General features: G+C 43.9%; 1 protein-coding gene across 4 annotated transcripts in view; it reads left to right on the top strand.

Annotated features, from left to right (window-relative positions):
- The window catches only part of ARMH3 (armadillo like helical domain containing 3), a 181,315-nt gene extending 160,691 nt beyond the window's left edge, over positions 1 to 20,624 (top strand). For all 4 annotated transcript variants that reach the window (XM_038578587.1, XM_038578586.1, XM_038578588.1 and 1 more), the window contains 2 exons: positions 16,573 to 16,689; positions 18,892 to 20,624. In XM_038578587.1, coding sequence (XP_038434515.1) covers positions 16,573 to 16,689; positions 18,892 to 18,984 — 210 coding nt within the window. In that variant the 3' untranslated portion in view covers positions 18,985 to 20,624. The remainder of the gene's footprint in view (positions 1 to 16,572; positions 16,690 to 18,891) is intronic.
- The last annotated feature ends 997 nt before the right edge of the window (positions 20,625 to 21,621 follow it).

Here is a 21,621-nt window from a genome sequence, read left to right as displayed (position 1 = left end):
AAATAAAATCTTAAAAAAAAAAAAAGAATTAGCTTTTAGATTCATTCATTTTCTATTATTTTGGTGTTTCCTATTTCATTGATTTACATGACCATCTTTGTTATTTTCTTCTGTTCGCTCTTCTTTATCTAATTTCCTTAATTTTAAAATTTTTAATTTTTAAATATTTTACTCATTTTAAAGATTTTATTTATTTATTTGAGAGAGAGTAAGCAAGAGAGAGTGCAAACACACACAAGCTGGGGAAGAAGAGGGAAAAGCAGATTTCCTGATGAGCAGAGAGCCTGATGTGGGACTTTATCCCAGGACCCTGAGATCATGACCTGAGCCGAAGGCAGATGCTCAACCAACTGAGCCACCCAGGAGTCCCTTCTTTAAAAAAAAAAAAAATATATATATATATATATATATATATATATATATATATATATATACACACACACACACATACACACACACACATATATACATACTTTATTTATTTACTTGAGAGACAGTGAGCAAAGAGAGAAAGGGAGAAGCATATTCCCTGCTGAGCAGGGAGCCCAACACCAGGTTTGATCCCAGGACTCCAGGATCATGACCCAAACCAAAGGCAGCCACTTAACCAACAGAGCCTCCCATGTGCCCCTTTTTCTAATTTCTTTTTTTTTTTTTTTTTTTAATTTTTATTTATTTATGATAGTCACAGAGAGAGAGAGAGGCAGAGACACAGGCAGAGGGAGAAGCAGGCTCCATGCACCGGGAGCCCGACGTGGGATTCGATCCCGGGTCTCCAGGATCGCGCCCTGGGCCAAAGGCAGGCGCCAAACCGCTGCGCCACCCAGGGATCCCATCTAATTTCTTTTTTTTTTAATTTTTATTTATTTATGATAGTCATGGAGAGAGAGAGAGAGAGAGGCAGAGACATAGGCAGAGGGAGAAGCAGGCTCCACGCACCGGGAGCCCGACGTGGGATTCGATCCCGGGTCTCCAGGATCGCGCCCTGGGCCAAAGGCAGGCGCCAAACCACTGCGCCACCCAGGGATCCCCCCTTTTTCTAATTTCTTAAGGTAGAAACTTAGATCATTGATTTCAATTCTTATTTTCTAATATAAAAATGTAGTGCTATAAATTTCCCCTGTGCTAGCAAATACCACAGATTTTGTTATGCTGTGTTTTCATTTTCATTCACTTCACAGTATTTTCTCACTTCTTTAGTGATATTTAGAAATGTATTGTTTTATTCCCATTATTTGGAGATTTTTCAGATAAATTTCTGTTACTAATTTCTTATTTTATTCCCTAGTAGATATGAAATACATACTCCATGTGATTGATTTCATTCCTTTTAAATTTATTGAGATTTGTTTTATGGTCTAGCATATGATCTATATTGTTGACTGTTCTGTGTGCATTTTAAAAGAATATGTAGTGACGCCTGGGTGGCTCAGTGGTTGAGCATCTGCCTTTGGCTCAGGGCATGATCCTGGAATCCTGTGATCGAGTCCCGCATCGGGCTCCCTACAGGGAGCCTGCTTCTCCCTCTGCCTGTGTCTCTGCCTCTCTTTGTACCTCTCATGAATAAATAAATAAAATCTTGAAAAAAAAAATATGTATGGGATGCCTGGGTGGCTCAGTGGTTGAGCATCTGCCTTTAGCTCAGCTCGTATTCTGGGGTCCTGGGATCAAGTCCCACATCAGGGTCCCCATAGGGAGCCTGCTTCCTCCTCTGCCTATGTCTCTGCCTCTCTTTCTGTGTCTCACATGAATAAATACATAATCTTTAAATAACATAAATTTTCTATAAATGCCTTTAGGTCAATTTGGTTAATAATGTTGCTTAAGTCTTCTGTCTTCACTGATTTTCTGTCTAATTGTTTTATCAGTTATAAAGAGTATTGAAACTTAGAACTATAATAGTAGACTTTTTTTTTTAAGATTTTATTTATTTATTCATGAAAGATAGAGAGAGAGAGAGAGGCAGAGACACAGGCAGAGGGAGAAGCAGGCCCCATGCAGAGAGCCTGATGTGGGACTCGATCCCGGGACTCGATCCCGGGACTCCAGGACCACGCCCTGGGCCGAAGGCAGGCGCCAAACCGCTCAGCCACCCAGGGATCCCCTATAATAGTAGACCTTTTAAATATCTTCCTTTAGTTCTGTCAATTTTGCTTCATCCAGAATTTTGAAGATCTCTTATTAGGTACACATATATATAAAATTGTCTTTGTAAAGAACTAACTCTTTTATCATTATGGAAATTTCACTGTTTACTCCTGGTAATATTCCTTGTTTTGAAGTTTCTTTTGTCAGATATTACTATAGCAATTGTGCTTTCTTTAGTTTCTTCAGAAGCATATCTTTCTCTATCTTTTCACTTTCAACCTATCTGTGTCTTTATATTTTAGGTGAATTTGTTTTAAACAACCCATAGTTGGGTCTTAATTTTATGTCCAGTCTGACAGTCTCACAATTTTATTATGTTGTGCATTATATCTTCCATTTTGCTCCTTATTACATTCATGGATGTTTTTTTTTAATTTATTTTTTATTGGTGTTCAATTTACTAACATACAGAATAACCCCCACTGCCCGTCACCCATTCACTCCCACCCCCCGCCCTTCTCCCCTTCCACCACCCCTAGTTCGTTTCCCAGAGTTAGCAGTCTTTACGTTCTGTCTCCCTTTCTGATATTTCCCACACATTTCTTCTCCCTTCCCTTATATTCCCTTTCACTATTATTTATATTCCCCAAATGAATGAGAACATATAATGTTTGTCCTTCACCGACTGACTGACTTCACTCAGCCATGGATGTTTTTAAATACTTGAACAAGGGTAGCCCAGATGGCTCAGCGGTTTAGCGCCGCCTTCAGCCCAGGGTGTGATCCTGGAAACCTGGGATCAAGTCCCACATTGAGCTCCCTGCTTGGAGCCTGCTTCTCCCTCTGCCTGTGTCTCTGCCTCTCTCTCTGTCTGTGTCTCTCATGAATAAATAAATAAAATCTTTTAAAAAAATACTTGAACAAATTTAGAATAGCTCTTTTTATCTTAGGAAGGAGCAGAGAGAGAGGGAGAAAATCTTTTTTTTTTTTTGTAAGATTTTATTTGTTTTAAAGAGAGAGTGTGTATGCACAAGCACATGAAGGAGCAGAGAGAGGGTCAGAAGGAGAAAGAGTGAACAAGCAGACTGTGTACTGAGCATTGGGCCTGATGTGGGACTTGATTTCAGGAGACTGAGATCATGACCTGAGCTAAAATCAAGAGTCAGATGCCCAACCCACTGAGCCACTCAGGTGCCCCAGATAGAGAGAATCTTAAGCAGGCTCCATGCTAAGCATGGATCCCAGCACGGGTCTCAGTCTCATGACCATGAGATCATGACCTGAACCAAAATCAAGAGTCAGACTTTTGGGATACCTGGGTGGCTCAGCCAGTTGGGCAACTGCCTTGGGCTCAGGTCATGGTCCCCAGATCCTGGTCAAGCCCTGCATCAGGCTTCCTACTCAGTGGGGAGCCTCCCTCTTCCTCTCCTCCTGCCCTCCTTCTCTCTCAAGCTCTCTTATGTCAAATGAATAAATACAGTCTTTTTTTTTTTTTTTTTTTATAAATACAGTCTTTAAAAAAAAAAAAAAAGACTCTTAACCCACTGAGCCACCCAGGCTCCTGTATAATAGCTCTTTAAATATCCATGCTTTTAATGCTAGTATCTCATTTCTGGATCTGTTTCTTTTGACTAATGTTTCTTTTATGAGTCATATTTTCCTGTTTTTTACATGTCTGATAATTTTTTTTGTCCGATAATTTTTTATTGGATACTAGGCATTGTGAATATTACATAGCTGAGAGTTAGATTTTGTGATCTTTATTAAATAGTGTTGGACTGTTCAGGAAAGCAGGTAAATTCTTTTTGGAATAGCATGGTCCATTTGAAACTTCCTTTTTTGGTTGTTGTGATCTTTTTCCCCCCAGTTTTATTGAGATATGATTGATATATACCATTTAAAAGTTTAAGATATACAGCACAATGACATGACTTACATATATTATGAAATGATTACCACAATAAGTTCAGTCAACATCCATCTCATTATAGATACCAAAGAAAGGACAAAAATGGGACACCTGGGTGGCTCAGTGGTTGAGCATCTACCTTCAGCTCAGGGCATGATCCTGGAGTCCCGGGATCGAGTCCCGCATCGGGCTGCCTGCATGGAGCCTGCTTCTCCCTCTGCCTGTGTCTCTGCCTCTCTCTGTGTTTCTCTCATGAATAAATAAATAAAATCTTAAAAAAAAAGGGGGGGGGGGCAAAAATGTTTTTTTCCTTGCACTGAGAACTCTTAGGATTCATTCTTAACAACTTTCAAACATGCCATACAGCAGTGTCAACTAGTCAACATATTGCACATTATGTCATCGGTACTTATTTATTTTATAACTGCAAGTTTGTACCTTTTTTTTTTTTAAGATTTATTTATTTATTCATTCAGAGAGAGCGAGAGAGAGGCAGACACACAGGCAGAGGGAGAAGCAGGCTCCATGCAGGAAGCCCGATGTGGGACTCGATCCCGGGTCTCCAGGATCACACCCCGGGCTGCAGGCGGCGCTAAACCACTGCGCCACTGGGGCTGCCCAAGTTTGTACCTTTTGACCAAATTCATCCATGACACTTCTTTTTAATCTCTATTTGGGTAAGTTTAGAGTAGCCTTTACTCTAGGGCTAGTTTGATTCCACTAGTAAGGTGTGACTGGTCTGGGGTCTCTTAGGAGTGTCCTAGTTAGTTCCACAGGTCCTTTTTGTTTTTGTTGGTCAAAATTCAAACACCTCTCAGTCCGATGTGAGTTGACAGATTCTCTTTTTCAGTCTATTCTGGTTGAGTTTTACCTTACACATGCAGTCCTTATCAAGCGACAGATTCAATGGGAATACTGCAAATTTCTGAAGCTCTTTCCTTTGCCTCACTGCCTCCTCTGGTACTCTGCCTCACAAGTTCTAGCCACCTTCCCAAACTCCAGTGTGTCTCCTCAGCCCAGTAGGACCTTCACACTCACCTGAACATTTTCCTTTTTTGGGGGGTACCTGTCCTGCACTCCCTATTATCTAGTGTCTGAAGAGGGTTATGTCTTTCATGTTCTCAATTACTCCATCTTGACTAAAAGTGGAAATCCTGAACTACTTTAAAATATTACAGTATGGGATCCCTGGGTGGCGCAGCGGTTTGGCGCCTGCCTTTGGCCCAGGGCGCGATCCTGGAGACCCGGGATCGAATCCCACATCGGGCTCCCTGCATGGAGCCTGCTTCTCCCTCTGCCTGTGTCTCTGCCTCTCTCTCTCTCTGTGACTATCATAAATAAATAAAATCTTAAAAAAAAAAATATTACAGTATACCTGGAGTTACACAGCTGAATTTTTATTTTTTAATTTTTTAAAAATATTTTATTTATTTATTCATGAGAGACACACAGAGAGAGAGACACAGGGAGCCTGTGAGAAGCAGGCTCCATGCAGGGAGCCTGATGTGGGACTCCATCCCAGGACCTGGGATCACGCCCTGAGCCAAAGGCAGATGCTCAACCGCTGAGCCACCCAGGTGTCTCTCAGCTGAATTTTTAAAATTTCACTCACTTTTCAGAGAATCTTCCCTTGCATTAATTATTTATATATATCATTCCATTGTACTTGTTCTCTTTCTTCCTTTCAGTCACTAAAGGGGAGAGTCTTGAATGGATATTGGACACAATATGTATAGTGAGCATTTTAATATTCTTTTTAAGATAATCCACTAAAAGGTGTCTCTTCCCTTAACATATTTTCCCCTTCTGTTCTTGGGCCCAGGTCCCAGCCTTGCTTTGATCATTTATTTACACAGGCTTACCCTCACATCTCTCAAAACAGCAATGAAGCTCTTGTGTAGCTGACATTTTGTCCTTTTAACTGTGTGCTTGATCACTATGTCCCTTTTAGGCCTTTCTAGATGGACAGGCTTTGCCTTATATAAGAGAAGATTAAGCAAAGGGTATCTGAAAGAAGTAAACAGTCTTCTCTGGGTACTAGTTAGCCTTGGAACTCCTGAACCTAATTGTTTCTTCTCCTCACTTTCTGAGATGCAAATCTGTTAGTTACAGTATGCAAAGAAGTACTAAAAATAGCAAGCCTTTGAACCTGGCTATTCAAAGAACACAGTGTGTATCTGCTTAGATTGTTTTGGACAGTTATCTAATGAGTACCCTGCACAGTTGAGCTGCATTTGTGCAGTTGAAAATCATTGCTAAATTGAACATACCTCAAAAGGACATTTTAGAATGGATCAAACCTGATTTCTGAGAAAATGAAGCTATATAGATGGTATGTTTGCAAAGTAAAGTAATATTCTTTCCCACCTTTTCAAACTTTTGCTCATCTTTTGTGCAGGACTTGTTTTTTCAGCATCAGGGCTGAGCCTGAGCAGTCTGCCCCTCAGGTGATAGGACCTTACCGAGCCTAAGCTGGCTATGCTACAGTCACAGATCTGTCAGAGCTAATGGGCCCCCTGATGGCTGCCTTCTCAGGAGCCCTACTACCTGGTGGAAAATTTTGCATTCAGTAGTAACTGATACAGTAGTGTAAAATAGAGGAGTAGTGGACAAAATAGGAAAGATCTTGGATTCATTAATTTTCCTTATTTTAAAAGGTGTGGCACTCTTTGAACCAGGTCACTCATTCACTGGTCAGTTTTGTTTGATTTTTTTTTTTTTAAGAATTTATTTGTTTGTTCGTTCGTTCATTCATTCATTCATTCATTCATTCATGAGAGACACAAAGAGGCAGAGACATAGGCAGAGGAAGAAGCAGGCTCCCTGCAGGGAACCCAATCAGGACTTGATCCCAGGACCCTGAGATCACGACCTTAGCCGAAGGCAGATGCTCAACCACTGAGCCACCCAGGCATCCCTCACTGATCAGTTTTGTAGCTAATTCCAAACCACACTTAGCACTCTACCCTGTATGTGCTATCTGTGAGTATGTCCTTCCACGGTGGTTGATCTTGAGTCCCCATTTTGCTTGTTAGCTCCTTAAAGGCAAGACTTGGCTCTGAGGTCTTTAGAAACCTATCAGAATGCTGAGATTGATGGGTGTACTGTGATGGCCTAAGTCTATTCTTATTGCGTGACCTTGATGAGAAATTCCTTTCCTTTTTGGTTGGGCCTGAGTGTTACTAAATTAGTCCACAAGCACTTGATGTTTATTGTTTCTTAAGACTCTGTTAGGCATTGTGGAAAATCTATAATGTAACACTGGGTCTCTTCTTTCAGGGGGCTGAGAATCTAGCTGTGACAGTTTCAGTAAGGAAATCAGTAGTAGTAGCATGTTTGTTTCTCCAGGAGACGGCCTGCCACCCTGCCTGTCTACACCTACTAATGCATAAACTCTAAAGTGGTGTTTATCCCTCTGGGAAGTCTGTGGAAGACACAGCTCTTCCAGAAAGTGGGGGAGGGGAGAGTTTGATACTTTATGGCAAGGCTTGGAATTTCAGGTTCTAAAAAGCAGTTATTTCTCAATAATACACTCTATGTTAATTAATTAAATTTAAATTAAAAAACAAAACAAAAAAGCGGTTATTCATGGAGTTACATTAAAATGAAAGAGGATACAGGATGCCTGTGTGGCTCAGCGGTTGAGCGTCTGCCCAGAGACCCGGAATGGGACTTCTAGCTTCCTGCATGGAGCCTGCTTCTCCCTCTGCCTATGTCTCTGCCTCTCTCATGAATAAATAAATACAATCTTAAAAAAAATAAAAGAATAATAATGTAAAGTGTTCTCTGTGTGTTAAGTAGTATGATTGGCACTTTCTATCTATTGCCTTATCTAATCTTCACAACTACTTCTCTGTGAAGAACATTATTATAATCCCCATTCTCTAGATGAAGAACCTGAGGTTCATCCAGGCTAACCTGTTAGTAAGTCGTGGAGCTAGGATGAGCCCAGGCAGGCCGACTCTAGGGCTATATTGTTTGTTTTAATTTTAATTCTAATATATTTAACATATTGGAATTATTTTAGTTTCAGGTGTACACTATAGTGATTTAACAATTCCATATATTACTCAGTACTCATTAAGATAAGTGTCCTCTTAATCCCCTTCACTTGTTTCACCCCTTCCCCCACCGACCTCCTCTCTGGCAACCACCAGTTTGTTCTCTCTAGTTAGGAGTCTTTTTGGTTGGTTCTCTTTTTTCCTTTATTCATTTTTTGGTTGTATTTCTTAAATTACACATAAAGGTGAAATTCAGCCATGCTCCTCTATTATTTTGAAAATTAGTAGCTGTTGGCTGAAACTCGTTTTCATGGCCCAAACACAACTAGACCCAGTAGTGACCCATCAAGGTCTTTACTTGGAAAACATCTTTGCAATGCTTCTTGTTTAGCTAGTCCTGAATTTAGAAGGATAAATGTGGATTATAGAGGAAGAAGAATTGTCTTTTTGCTTCTTTACCATCAGAATTCTGCCTCCATGCAGCCTGACACCTGACCAGAGCACCACCTCAACTATGAGAGTGCCACCGAGAGGCTGTCCTTACACTTGAAATTGGAAAGTTGGGGACAGACCTTTATTGCTTCTGGGGGAAGGGGGGTTGTCCCTCATTGGGAGACACATCACCAGTTCTGGGGAAGGTCTGGTTTGGAGAATGTAGAGGAAAGATGGATGACTACTACATAGCTTAGGTCCTTTCAGAGAAAAATAAAGGATCAGACCTCCAGTTTCTCTTCAGTCTCTTGCCAAAATTTACAGAGCATTTCAGCCCTATAACAGATTCAGAGAAGGGAGGCAGGCAATGCCTTCAGTAGGTCACTCTCATTTTTATTTTATTTTATTATATTAATTTTTAAAAGGTTTTATTTATTCGTGAGAAACACACAGAGGCAGAGACATAGGCCAAGGGAGAAGCAGGCTCCCTTTGGGGAGCCCAATGTGGGACTTGATCCCCAGACTCCGGGATCACACCCTGAGCCAAAGGCAGGTGCTCAACCACTGAGCCATCCAGGCAACCCAGGTCATTTTCATTTTTAGAGGAAAGGGTATCTTCCTTTGAGTTTGAAGAAGTTTACTGGGTAGTAGAAGGAATAAGTTGAATTATGGTTGGTCTTCCAGGACAATGAGGAGATCTCAGTCTGCATTTACCATAAAAACTGCGTAAAAGCTTGTAGCTACTCGGCTGATCATCTCCTTTAGCAGTCCATTTCCCACTGACTGGTGTTGAAGGCCTACTCTGCTTTTAGCGCTGTTTCTTTAGAGATGGGACATTATGCCAGACAATGAACAGTTTAGATAGGTGGCATGGTTCTCTGGGCACCAGGATTGGTTGCCTCAAACATGGAACCATTGCGAGGGATGTATTTCATTTCCCAAATTCTTTCATTATTTCATACCAAATTCTTTCATTATTTCTTCATCATCAGCTCATAGAATAAGCTGTACCTGGTCAGCTCTCTCTAACCGATGAGAGAGAGAAGTGAAAGCAATATGGAGTTATGCCTGGTGATGCTCTTGTTTGTGGTTTCAGAGCTTGAATCTCTCAAGCTGTCTTTTCCTGCCTTATGGGGAAAAAAATGGAGCCAAAAAAAAATCATATTCTCTAACTACTGAATAAACATCTGAAATAGAACAAATGGCCAGAGTCTAGTGGGAGAGATAGATGGAGATTATCATGAAAATCCTCTAAAAAGCCTTTATCATCTTTTCTCCTTATAATTACTTAATCTGTTTCAAATCATCCAGAGATTAATTTTTCTATGGTTAGGGTTTTGGCCAGGTTAGAGCAGAAGGGCATGGAAGTGCGAATGAAGTGGTTACAGTCTCTTTCAGAGAATGGAAAATTGGCCTTGAGGTATGAGCATTCATTAAAGAAGGTATTTTGGGGCCCCTGGCTGGCTTAGTCAGTGGAGCCTGCGAGTCTTGATCTTGAGGTCATGAGTTTGAGTCCCATGTTGGACATAGAGCTTACCATTACTTACTTGTAGAATGTACTCATTGAATCCTTTTTAACACCTCACCCCAAGCCGGGAGACCACCTGATGGCTACAGCCAAAGCCGATGGAAGATTAAAGACCTTTGTATTTAAGCTTCTAAATGAGTACTAGGGCAGCCCAGGTGGCTCAGCGGTTTAGCGCCGCCTTCAGCCCAGGGTGTGATCCTGGAGACCCGGGATTGAGTCCCATGTCAGGCTCTCTGCATGGAGCCTGCTTCTCCCTCTGCCTGTGTCCCTGCCTCTCTCTCTCTCTCTCTCTCTCTCTCTCTCTCTGTTTCTCATGAATAAATAAAATCGTTTTAAAAATAAAATTAAATAAATGAGCACTAAATTAAAATACAACCCAGACGTGCCTGGGTGGTGCAGTCAGTTGAGCATCTGACTCTTGGTTTCAACTCAGGTCATATTTTAGGTCATAAGAGTGAGCCCAGCATGGGCTCCACGCTTAGTGTGGAATCTGCTTGAGAGTCTTTCCTTCTCCCTCTGCCCCTCATACTTGTTGTTCTCTCTCTCTAATAAAAATTCAAACAAAATAAAATATCAACCCAAATTAGATTTTTCTTATAATAAGTTCGGAGTGGTCTGTACAGTTTTGGTGGTGGTTGACACCAAACTCCAAGAGGGCTGAGCAGGGTCTTTGGCTGCTATTGGTGGATATGGACAAGCCCTGGAGTCCTGAAGGACCTGGTAGTAATGAAAACTTAAACATCAAACCAGGCTTTCACCAGATTACTTTCCCAGCTCTACAGAGATCATGTTTCCCACTTATTAGGAGTGAGTTTGAGTTCCTTGAATGTTTGTTCTCTGAAAAATTAAGTTTAGCCTGTAAATTAAGGAATGTGCCCCAGGTTAAACTAGCTTTCTAATATAGGAAGAGCACTGGATTAGGAGTCAGAAGACTCTGTTGTCTAATCCCAGCTTTGGGTTTTTGGGCAATTTTCAATCTTTCTGGACATCTGTTTCTTCATCTGTGAAATGAGGTCCATGGATTAGGTAGGTGATTTAAAAGGTTCCTTCCAGAACTATTATTTCTGTGTGTTGGGTTTGTTTTTTTTTTAATTTCTATGGTTCTGTCCCCATGGTAACACTTTGGCAAAAAGAGGTATGGTTGCCTTCCCTGTCACTCTCCTTATATATCAGTGAGAGCTCCAGACTTTCCTGGACACCATTTAACCACCTCATTCATCTTATTCGAATGCATCAATTATTTCCTATCTCCATTTCTTTTTTTGTTTCTTTTTTTTTTAATATTTTATTTATTTATTCATGAGAGACACAGAGAGAGAGAGAGAGGCAGAGACACAGGCAGAGGGAGAAGCAGGCTCCATGCAGGGAGCCTGATGTGGGACTCAATCTCAGGACTCCAGGATCACACTCTGGGTCAAAGGCAGGCACTAAACCGCTGTGCCACCCAGGGATCCCCTCTTTTTTTGTTTCAATCTCAATAGCCTTCATTCATTGGCACCTTCTGTTGGCTAGATATTATGATTTATACTTTTATATTTATTTTCTATCTAATCTTCATAATATTATTTTTAAAAATGGTGTGATGATGACTATTTTACCAATAAAGCTTAGGTCAAGGTCATATAAGTATTAAATGATGATGTCAAGATATGAACCCAGGTTTCTCTAACTCTAGCCTCTTTCTGTTACATTCCACTGCAATCTTTTTTTTTTTTTTTTTCAACATTTTATTTGTTTGACAGAGTACGTGCACACACACACAAGCAGGGAGGCAGGGAGGGGGCAGAGGGAGAGGGAGAAGTGGGCTCCCCACTGAGGAGCCCGATGTGGGGCTTGATCCCAGTACCCTGTGATCATGAGCTGCTGAGCCAAAGTCAGACACAACCAACTGAGCCACCCAGGTGCCCCATCCCACTGTAATCTTGATAGGTTCTGTGTTTTGTTTTTGTTTTGTTTTTTTTTGTTTTTTTTATTCATGATAGTCACACAGAGAGAAAGAGAGGCAGAGACATAGGCAGAGGGAGAAGCAGGCTCCATGCACCGGGAGCCCGACGTGGGATTCGATCCCGGGTCTCCAGGATCGTGCCCTGGGCCAAAGGCAGGCGCCAAACCGCTGCGCCACCCAGGGATCCCAGGTTCTGTGTTTATTGCCTATCCTATAAGAAGTCTCAGTAAGTTTCTCTGTTGTCATCTTGTGATTTCATCCTCATTTGGCAGCCTACCTTCTAGGGAAAGCCATACATATTGCCCCGGCTGGAAGTGGGATGGTATCAGCCTTACATATTCTCTCCAAATAAGCTATACTGTAGATGTCAGTTCATATTGAGAAGGTAATGAATACAGGTTTGCTCTCAGGTCACATCCTATTACTTAGTTGTCCGCTAATTCTCATTCTGGGAATTTAGTCCATCAGAGATTTGAGACTAAGCAATTTTTCAGGCACAAGGCATAGACCTCTGACATCAAGATAGGGTAGCCCATGCCAAGAACTTTTCCATTGGTGGGATTTTCCTTTGCTGCTATCTTTAGGCTAGAAGTTACTTCCTATTTCAAAGGCTCTGCAAATAAACAAACAAATAAATAAACAAACAAACAAATACTAGAAGTTACTTCCTAAATAATTCCAAAGGTTCTGCTAATAAACAAACAAACATAGGCTACTGAACAGTCTTTGGGGAATGCTTATCCTGTGTGCTTGGGGAAAGATGTGTAAGTGTATCTGAAACCTTATCAGCAATTTTGAACTAACTTTTTTTTTTTAATTAATTTTGTGCACTGGGATCTCTCTCCCTCCTGATCCTGAAGTTTCACAACCTGTATTTTGCAAAACTGGCCTTTCTGGCATCTCTGCTCAATTTTTTTTTTAACCTGTGTCCTCTTGCACTACACCAAGATTGTTAAGCAGTGGGTACTGGACATTCTATGACTTCTGGCTAGTGCATTGCCAGTTACACTTGGAATAGGGGGTCATTATGGAAGCCTGCTTTCATATTGAATAGAGAAATTATGTTTCCACTTTACCAGAATCTGAATGAAGATGTGTAAGGCCTTATCTCCTAGCTTATTATTAGAACTGTCTGGGGATAAGAGCTACCAAATGTCTATTGTCCCCAGAAAGAATTTTTTTTAAGATTTTCTTTATTTATTCATGAGAGATAAAGAGAGGCAGAGACACAAGCAGAGGGAGAAGCAGGCTCCCTGCGGAGAACCTGAAGAATTTTTCATTGTAAAATTAGTAACCATTTATTGACTATTCCTTATGTGCCAGATATTGGACAGTCAGTTCATACCATCTTTATATCAGCTTTATGAGGTTATAGTACAGGTACTATTATCCCCATTTTACAGATAAGAAAACTGAGGCTCAAAGAGATTAATGTGAAGAAGTTTTTATAGCTCACTAGTGGTTGATCTGGGACCAAAATTCATGTCTCTCTGACCTTAAAGCCTATATCAGGCCTTCTCCTCCAGAGACCTCAAGGGAGGGGTTTTAGGTCCCTACCCCACTCCCCAGTTTGTCCTTCCCTTACCTGAGGCAAAGTGTTTCAAGGCAAAGAAGATGGTATATGATCTTTGAAACTGAGGCCACTGATTTAAGTGGTCTTGCATTTAAATCCAGAAGATATACCTTTGTGGTGAAGAATTGTTTATGCACATAGGCTCTTTGGGTTACTTTGAAATAATTAAGTACTTCCTGAGCTATGAAGACAGTTCCTCTTGAGTCCTAGGAGCTGTCCAGGTAGCTGTGTAGCCATTGGGATGATAATGTCTTTATCAGTTGTATGTTACTTTCAGGAATCAAAATGTTTATTCCCATGTCCTTTTAGGAGGGTGAATTCAAATTCCATTTTACAGAGAGAGACAGGCTGAAGCTCAAAGAGATTAGATAAATTGTCTGAGATCCATAATAAGAGTGGAATTCCCAGTTAAGTTCTCTATTAGGTCTTTTGCCAGGACGCAGGCTTCTTTCTGTCTACTGAGGGCAATGTGTAGGGGTTAAGGACTTTTATTTATTTATTTTTTTAATATTTTATTTAGTTATTTATTCATGAGAGACAGAGATTGAGAGAGAGAAAGAGAGGCAGAGACACAGGCAGAGGGAGAAGCAAGTTCCATGCAGGGAGCCCAATGTGGGACTCAATCCCGGGACTTTAGGATCACGCCCTGGGCCGAAGGCAGGCACCTAACTGCTGAGCCACCCAAGGATCCCCATCGTAGATATTTTTCTGCTTTTGGAGCTGCCTTGAGCTGAGGTGATGGGATGGTTCTAGGAAGTCAACAAGCCCAACAACCTGATGACAGAGGTGGGCTTGCATTTGGGAGATAGAGTGTTACCTAATGGACTGGGGAGGAAACTTTGGATAGATCAGAAAGCCAGAGATTGAGGTTGCAAGTTGTGGTACAAGCACTCTGGGAGATTGCCTTCTGCTTGAGTACTGCCCTTTGCCATGTCCCAGGCCAGTGTGGAATGTGAAGCCCAAATGGAATATGTTCCTAAAGTCTGAAGCTACAGAAACCAAGTCCTAGAATAGGAGAGTAGCCCTATTGCTTCAGAGTCCCAAGTGGGCTGGGGCCCAGATCTGAATTTAGAATATCTTATTCTCCTGGGAATTTAAGAGAGGTGAAATAGGGTGAGAGATGGAAGAGGTTGAGTGAACTGAAGGGCAGCATACCCCTGTGTAAAAAAGGAAGAAAAGAAGTAAGATCTGGATAAGAGGAGAGCTGAGATCATGCACTAAGTCCAGCCAGGCGTCTGGTTTCCTTTCACGGAGCTGATAGTTCAAGGTTTCACCTCCCTTAACAAAACTGACATAAATTCTGGCAAAAGCCAAATTTGTTGGGTAAAAAAATCCCTGTTCTGAGTAAGATCTTAGATGTTCCACTTAACCATGGCAGGAGGAGAAAGCCCAAGTGATCTGGGCAGCATGACCTGAGGCCTGACTCTCAGGATGTAACATCTGCACCTTCTTCTCAGAATTGGCTTTAGCTTGGTATTTGTCTTACCTGATACCCCTTTGGGAAGGCTGAGCCCAGGATGCTGAATTGTAGGTATTGCTGAAGCTGCCCAGAGTTCAGGGTTAGAGAAAACATGTTACTCTGTTCTGTCTGGTTCCTAGGGGCCAGTTCCATCTTGGAGAAATTTTCCTTTTTTCAGGGTTTGAGCCATTCACTTCTGAGCTAATACCTTGGCTTATAGATATTTCAGTGGCAAGCACAGCCCACATGCATGAGAGGGCTGGATTATTTTGTGGGTGACTACCATTGCTGAGTACTGGGCCTCCTGCTGACAGAGCTGACAAATGGAATTAGCAGCAAAGGAGCCAGTCAATAATAGGGTCTGTGGGACATAGCTAGGCAGAGTGTCCTTGAGGAGCTGAATGTCTAGAGGAAAGGAAACTGAGCCTGGAACCTAGGCCAGACCTATGCCCTCACTGTCCCTTCCCCCCAAACTTGAGGACACATCCTTCCCTGTGTTCTCTATCAGTACTCTCCCCTCAGAAATTCTTGGCAGGCAGAAGTGTTTGCTACCAAATGAAGTGTGTCCTGGCAGAAGACTGAATTGGTGAGCACAGCCCAGAGATACTTCTTTGCCCCTCAGGAGGCCATCTTCAGTCCCTTTGACCAGTCCTGACTCTAGTTTATTCTCTTCAGCCTTACCTTCTGTTAGAGTTAGCCTCATTCCTTCCTCCCAAGTTCCTTACTGAGCTGGAAGCTCTCCATGACATCATAGACTTCCCTCCCTAGTCACTTCAAGTTACAAAATAGTTAGTACCCAGATTACCACAGTGACCAGTCACTCCATCTCCTGGTCTCTCCTTTCTGCCTACCTCAGTTCTATCTTGATGTAGTGCCTTTCCCTCTAATTGACCTTGCCTTTAATTCATGGTCTGAACAGAAGTCACAGCAGAACTTCCTTTTGGAACCACAGAGATCCAAGGTTCCTGGAGTCAGTGGAGGTCTGAATCCCCCCACCCCCATGGAAAGTTAGAGAAAGGGGAGAGACCCCTCAACAGAACAAAAGATGGCAGTTAGCTCTAGCTTTGTCAAGAAAGTGTCCCCTATATCAGAAGGCTGGGAGGCCCAAAAGTTCGAGCCAGGCAATGGGTACGAAGACTGAGTTGGCATGGAGAGATGAAAACAAGTGGCAGATGGTGCTGAGGAACATCCCGGGACTGAAGAAATGTGGTTCCCAGAAAGGGAAAAAGGAGACATTGGCAAAGTCTTACTCAGCAACTGCGACAACCTGGCCAAAGAAAGCTGCAGGATATGGCTGAGAACACATTTATGGTATCAGGATGCTGCTAAGCTCAGACACTCACTGTTCTGTCAGCTCTTCTTGTGCTCTTTTACCATACCCAGAGTAAACAGTCTTGGTGGCCAGGCAGGATGGGTCAGGAAAAGCCAGGAATAGAAGAGATTAGAAAATGGTCCCAAAACCTGAGGAATTACTCTCTGGGGCCAGACCTTTTTCTGGATAATAAGTTGTGAGTGAGAATGACCTCTGGAGGTGTTGCCCCAGATTGAATCCAACCCACTAAGGCAGCAGGAGGGGTGTGGGGACCAAGTGACCTAGAGTTTGGCCTAAGCCCTGCCTGGCTCTTGACCTTCCCCAGGTGCTGGAGGTAGTACGAGCCAACTATGACACACTCACACTGAAGCTGCAGGATGGCCTGGACCAGTATGAGCGCTATTCTGAGCAGCACAAGGAAGCTGCCTTCTTCAAAGAGCTGGTGAGTCTGCCCTGCCTCCTTCTCTGCCTATGTCTCTTGAGGGCCCTTTCCCAGCCAGAGGGTGATATTTGTGCAGGTGGGCATCTAGGGAACAACCACAGTTTGCCAAAGGCTGATGAAATAAGACTTGAGGGGTCTGCTGGGATTGGGCATGCAACTTCTCTTCTAAGACCAGGACCAGGCAGTGAGGGAAGATATTCCCCAGGGTACTGGTGCTAGGCGAAGAAGGGTGAGAAGCCTGAGGCAGCATTGCCCATCTCTCTTCTGCAGCCATGGAGACAGCCCTTGAACAGCTCCAGCTGGGCCTGGGGTTTGACATGTGTTCCCAGTGGCAGCTCTGCCTCATTATTCCTTATCCTGTCCTCCAAGCAACTAATGAGAGTCATTGATTCTTCTCCCCCTTATGCAATCACTTCTTCCTAAATTCCTAGCTGACTCCTGGTCTGACTGCCCTCCCAATCTAGTTCTCCAGTCTTCACTCCCTGCACCCCCCCCCCCCTTTCCAATCACTCAGCTTCCTTGCAGCCCCCACCCATGGCCACCTGGAGCCAGTGAGCATTTGCTCTGCCTCCTACTCCATCTTCTAGTCAGCACCACCACAGAACTGGGCTCTCCCCTTAGATGGTCTGTCTCCTGCCCTGTACTCTGAGCTGCTCTCAGGAAAAGCTAGGCCTGCCTGGTTATACATGAACATTGTGGCTGGAGGCTGAGACCAGGACACACCGTACCTCCTTCCCATAGCTCAGCCATCCCACTGCTGGGACAGAACACACCTCAGCCCAGCTTTTACTTCCCCATGCCAAGTTTGTGATGAAGGTGCTGGATTGTAGGATATTTGTCTTGTACTAAACACAGCCCAACTCTGACGCTGATGTGAGATTTCTGAGATTTTGGACTTCCTCAGGGTGAGGAAGATCTGCTCTGGAAGTGAGTGATTTGGCAACATGGGGAAGCCATTAATATAAAGAGCAGAGTCGAGCATCTTTATGGGGTGCGTGGCAAGTCTTTAAGTTGATGTGGGGGTTTTACTGGGGGTACAGACTTCACAAAGAGAGAAGGTCATTGGAGATAAAAAGGTTGTGGAGGAGAGGGTTAGGGGAGCTCTGTCTCTGGCCTATTGACACTAGCCTCACCTGACTCAGTTCTCCTTATATATGTACCTCTGACACAAGGGAGTAAAGAGGGTCTGGTCTGGCTTGAAGCTAATGATCTTGAGTTGCCTGCTGGTTGCCATGCTGCCCTTTCTTCTGCCTCATGCCTGATGACTTCATTACATTTCCCAAAGCTAAACATATTGGAGGAAAGCTCCCTGGTCTTTGGGGTCCAGAGTAGATACACATACTTTTCTCCTTTTTCCTCCACTTTGTCTCTCACAAAGCATTCACTTCTATTTCCTATGAACAGTGTTCCTTCCAGAGTGTGATGGATTCCTCCTAGAATCCACTCAGAGTAGGGGGTTTGACTCCTAATTCACAGGTCCTTTCCCCCCTGACAGAGGCAACACTTCCTGCAAGGGTCTCAGTCTGTGGGAAGAAAGCTTGTGAGGGGAGCAGTGGGGACACAGCAGGGATATGCTCAAATCTTTCCTCTAAAGAAGCGGGGCTTCTTTGTGGTATGGGAAGAGTGCTGGACTGGAAGTTAAACCTGGATCCTACTCCCAAGCTTGGGATTCACAAGCTATATGACCTGCTTCTGGTCATTGGCCTCCTTGGATCATACTCCTGCCATCTATGCCAGACAGAGGCTGCATCTCTAGGTGTCCTTTCCAACACAGAAAAGTAGATAAATACAAAGAAAGAGTGAGAAGATGAGAAATGCATTCTCTGGCCTCGTTTTCTTCTCCTCTCAGACCACTGACCAGACCACCCCCCCTCTGCATGGCCAAGGCAGAAACAAAGGCATGAGTTCACCCTCCTTCTGTGTCTGCGCTTACTTCTACCTCTTCGGGTACCCAGATGCTCTTCAACCTCCACTAAAGTTCCTGTCTCTCAGCCCCTCTTTTTTTCTTCCACTTATCATAGAACTGTTTGTTCATTTGCCTGCCCGAATGATAGCTGTTAAGTGTTCATCTCCTAAGAGAGAAACATGTTAACACTGCGTCTTGGCCTTGTCCCTCAGGCACTGCCCTCTGTTGTGTGTAACCAGCTCTCTCCCATTTTTTTCTTTGCCTATGCCCTCTTTCCTTACCCAACCTTTTCCCAGGTTCGATCCATTAGCACCAACGTCCGGAGAAACCTGGCCTTCCACACACTCAGCCAGGAGGTCCTGCTCAAGGAGTTCTCTACTATCTCCTGAGGCCACGCATATCTGAGCAGCTGCCAACTGCCCTTACTCATGAGGCTCCCAGGCTGGAGGGGGACTGAGGGAAGAAGGGCTGTCCCCAAGGCTGGAGAATAACACAGATACCGAGTTCTCTCAGGTGGAGGCTGCATTTCAGCGGAGCTTGGACTGTGGGGGCTAGAAGGGGCAGACCGGGGATAATCTTACTTGGGGAGGGTTTGGGTGGGCACAGGAAGAAGCCTTCAAGAATGTGGGGACTGCCGGTGTGGGCTCCCTCAATATCCCCTCACATTTCTGATTGATACAAGTTGTGGCTGCTGACTAATTTTCAGGGGCTGTTAGGCAAGTCTTAGGATGATGCCAATATCCTGAGGGTCAGTGGTTCTCCGAGGCTTCTGAAAACAGACTCTCTGATGTAGATGGAGCCAGTTCTGCTTTCTTTGGCCTGGGGCTGAGCTAGGCTTGAAATCTTTGTCCCCTGCCCCTGCAGGTGCTCTGTCCAGTCATTAGGACCTTTACCTTAGCTCAGCTCAAGGTAAGGTAGGAACAGAGGACCTTTTTTCTACTTTCTAAATCTGGGAGACTGGAGATTAGAATCAGCCCAATGCCCTGCTATCTGGCCACCAATTTCTGGATTTCATTCTTGGCACCAGGAGTACCTGTTAGATTCCCCGGCCTTCCAACTCCACTGATTGCTCAGCACTATAGGGTCACAACCTTAGCTTTTCATTTTCAGTCTGGTTTAAACTGTCTTTAGGGTGTGTGTGTGTGTGTGTGTGTGTGTGTGTGTGTGTGTGAAATAAACATTGACAGGTTTTCCGGAGCCCTCAGGTGCCTACTTTGCTGGTTCCCTTTCCCCGCAGCCTCCCCACCTTCCTAGTCACCTTCTCCTCTGGGAGCCTCTCCTGCCTCTGCTGAGCTCCCCTCCACTGCTCCGCCCCCTCACCCGGCTGTTGTTTACATCCAGCCTGCCTAAGAATTTCCTCTGGGGAGGAATCTGTTCCTGCTGTGGTCTGGTGCCTGGGAAGGGAGAGAACCTGCTGGGAGCAGGGTGCCCTCCATCTAAAAGGGGCCAGGTGAGCATCACACAGAGGCCATTCTGTCTACCCACATTCTGGCTGGAGCCACAGGCAAGTCTCCTTGCCTTTTGGAAATTGGCCCGTGGTTCCTCCTCTGGACAGCCTCTATGGGACTACTATAGGCTTTCCCTACCCCACAGCTGCCTTTAGAGTAGCTGCAGCTCTGAGATTTCCCCCCTTCTAAAGCACTTTGTAAAGCCCTCAGGTTAGCAGGGAACAAGCAGCATAGGAAGACTCGGAGTAAGTGCAGGAAACTGGCAATGAGAGCAGTTCTGGGACCTCCCTGGCTGCTATTCCACTTAGCTTCAAATCTCTTTAGTATTCTTGCCTTCCTGGGAACCAGAGTTGTGGCTCCAACATTGAACAAATACACACTGTTTCCAGAGAATCCACCAGCATGCTGCCGTGTATAGATGCAGATTCCTAAGAGATCAGGGGCTGGGTCATCTGATCACTAGATAGGGTAGCTCAGCCTGGGGCCTATAGTGTTCTCCACAGTGATAAGCCCTAGAGGAGTTGGAGCTGGAAGATGGTGGCAAGTTGAAGTTATTAAAAATTGATTTGTATGGGACAGTCTTTTTAGTGTTTTTTGTTCATTTGTTTTTCTTCATCTCTGTTATTCAGAACTCATTTCTCAAAGACAGAGTTAAAGTAATCTCCAGGTACTGGTCCCATCTGCCTAGGGCACCCTTGCCTGTCTCCCTCTCCTCCTAAGTCTCCTGGCCCTAGTGGAAGCCAGTTAGCTTCAAAGAGGTGTAGCTTCCCTTGCCTTTGCTACTTATAGATTCCTTTCCTATGAAATGAACAAGGGCATGAAGCAGTAGCAAGACTCCTTGCCCTCCATTGTAAAAGCACATCTTTTGGCCCATTTACCTATATGTTTTAAGAACTCCAGATGGGAGTCCCATCATCATCTAGAATTCAACCCCCAAAGGAGGTGCCCATGCTCTGTCCATGCCCCCAAGGTCGTGCCAGTTTGTGGAGAAACTTCCAGAGCCGGGGGGAGAGCTAGGGCATTGCTCCCAAAGATAATCCTTGTACTTGCTTGTCCCCCTCCTATGCCTGAATTCCTATCACAATTCCTGCTGAGTTAATTGAATCAAGTGTTTGGGAATTAAATCCAATTGAAGACATTAAATGTGCTGGGGTCACTTTAGCTGAAGGTTTCAGTCTTAGCAGGTTACTCCTCCAGAGGAGCCATTGGGCAGGCAGGAAGACCACATAGGATACTGCCACCATACTACTCAGGCCCTCCAAACACTCTCTCCTTCCTTGGGTTGGGGGCTCTTTTGCTAGCAGTCCAGTAAAGAGTCTGGGGAAGGTTATACAAGTGGCTCAGTCACTCAGAAGCCATTCTTAGGAGAGCAGGTGGCAGCCCAGCTCTGTGATAGTCCCTGGTTTCAGAAAAGGAGCTAAACTAAGGGAAGGGAGGTGGGCCTCAAACAAGGGCATTTCTTACTCTGTATCCTCACCTGGATTCCCCACACCAGTCACTCCTCAAATCTTCTAGAAAACAGAAGGAATGTAGGACAGGGCAAGTGATAAGAGAGAAGGGCAGGAAACTTGAAAGGGA

The sequence above is a fragment of the Canis lupus genome, chromosome 28 (genome assembly GCF_011100685.1).
Source record: "Canis lupus familiaris isolate Mischka breed German Shepherd chromosome 28, alternate assembly UU_Cfam_GSD_1.0, whole genome shotgun sequence".
Lineage (NCBI taxonomy): Eukaryota > Metazoa > Chordata > Mammalia > Carnivora > Canidae > Canis > Canis lupus.
Note: the sequence above shows the minus strand (reverse complement) of the source record. Positions and strands in the feature narration are given on the sequence as shown.